The following is a 1,272-nucleotide window of genomic DNA, read 5'->3' on the forward strand; positions in this document are numbered from 1 at the left end:
GTCCGGAGGGCTCCGGTTCGACACGACCGTCCGAGTCACTGCTGCTGTCGCTCAGATCATCGTAACCCATGAAGAAATTGCGACCCTCTGTTTGCTTCTCATCGCTCATGGTGGATAAAGATGAGAGAAGGCCGCTGGATTCAAGGATTGTGGGTTTATTCGGAACCGCGGATCAATAACAACTAAACAACACTCGCCATGTTGAATTCGGCGCGCGCTGATGACGTAAGCGCAGGCGGAGCGTAACCCGCAGGAATAAAACATATTAATTTGTAATGACTTTAATTTGTACAGTCTAATTGATGTATAAATTAACATCTTACCCTCATGGTTTATTATTATTTTTTTCTCTTTAGTTTTTCCTATTTCTCCATTGTTATATTTCTTACCTATCATCATTATTATTGTTTGTTCTTTCTTTTCTTAATTTTCTTATGTGTTCTGATGACATTGATACATTTTGTATATTGTATACAAAGTTTTATGCCATTAATGTCATCTCTGTTCTGTTTATAAGCATAATAATAATAATAATAATAATAATAATAAAAAGAAATAAAACATTGGAGCTTGTATTCTTGATTTAAAAAATGTAACAGTAGATAGATAGATATAAATATATAAAATATAAATTTTTCTGGGCCAATTTTTTGACAGTATTCATGGGAAGAAAGCATGGTTACTCCCTGAAAAATTCTGCATTTCTAATAAAATCAGAGAGGTACATTTTACGATTTTGCATAATGTTTATCCAACGAACTCCCAAATTGCATTTTTTTTTTTTTTTTGATCTCTCTAACTTATGTGTATTCTGCAAAGTTGAGGAAGAAATTGTACTTCATTTATTCTATCATTGCAATGAGTTGAAATCTCTTTGGGAGAACTTAAGTTATTTACCTTCTTTTATAAAATGCGATTTAAAACTTTCACTGAAAGATATATTTCGGTAATTTTCTGGCAGTGACCATGCTATCGAACATTTTGTTTTGCATTGTAAATTTTTTATTCATAAAACCAAATTTCTCAATATGTTACCTAGATTTGATGTCTTTCTTGCAGAGACTTTTGCTTGTTGTTAAATCTCTTAAATGCATTGATAACAATAAGAAAAACAAGTTTCTGAAGGCTTATGACGATATTTTATTTATTGATTGAGGTGTCATTGTTGCTGTTTTTTCTTTTATGTTATTGTATTTCAATGCAGTGCTGTTTCTTGTTTTTGTTTTCTTTTTGTCTTGCATTAAAAAAAAGAAATAAAATATATTTGGCGTA

At 31.4% G+C, this 1,272-nt stretch overlaps 1 protein-coding gene across 1 annotated transcript in view; it reads right to left on the reverse strand.

Moving 5' to 3' along the window:
* LOC107740685 (UPF0690 protein C1orf52 homolog) overlaps nt 1-228 on the reverse strand; it is a 4,100-nt gene extending 3,872 nt beyond the window's left edge. The window contains exon 1 of the mRNA XM_016553197.1: nt 8-228. Within this exon, the coding sequence (XP_016408683.1) occupies nt 8-109 (102 nt within the window). The 5' untranslated portion in view covers nt 110-228. The remainder of the gene's footprint in view (nt 1-7) is intronic.
* Nucleotides 229-1,272: the final 1,044 nt, after the last annotated feature.

This window comes from Sinocyclocheilus rhinocerous, unplaced genomic scaffold (assembly GCF_001515625.1).
Source record: "Sinocyclocheilus rhinocerous isolate Xijiao unplaced genomic scaffold, SAMN03320098_v1.1 scaffold1848, whole genome shotgun sequence".
NCBI classification, from domain to species: domain Eukaryota; kingdom Metazoa; phylum Chordata; class Actinopteri; order Cypriniformes; family Cyprinidae; genus Sinocyclocheilus; species Sinocyclocheilus rhinocerous.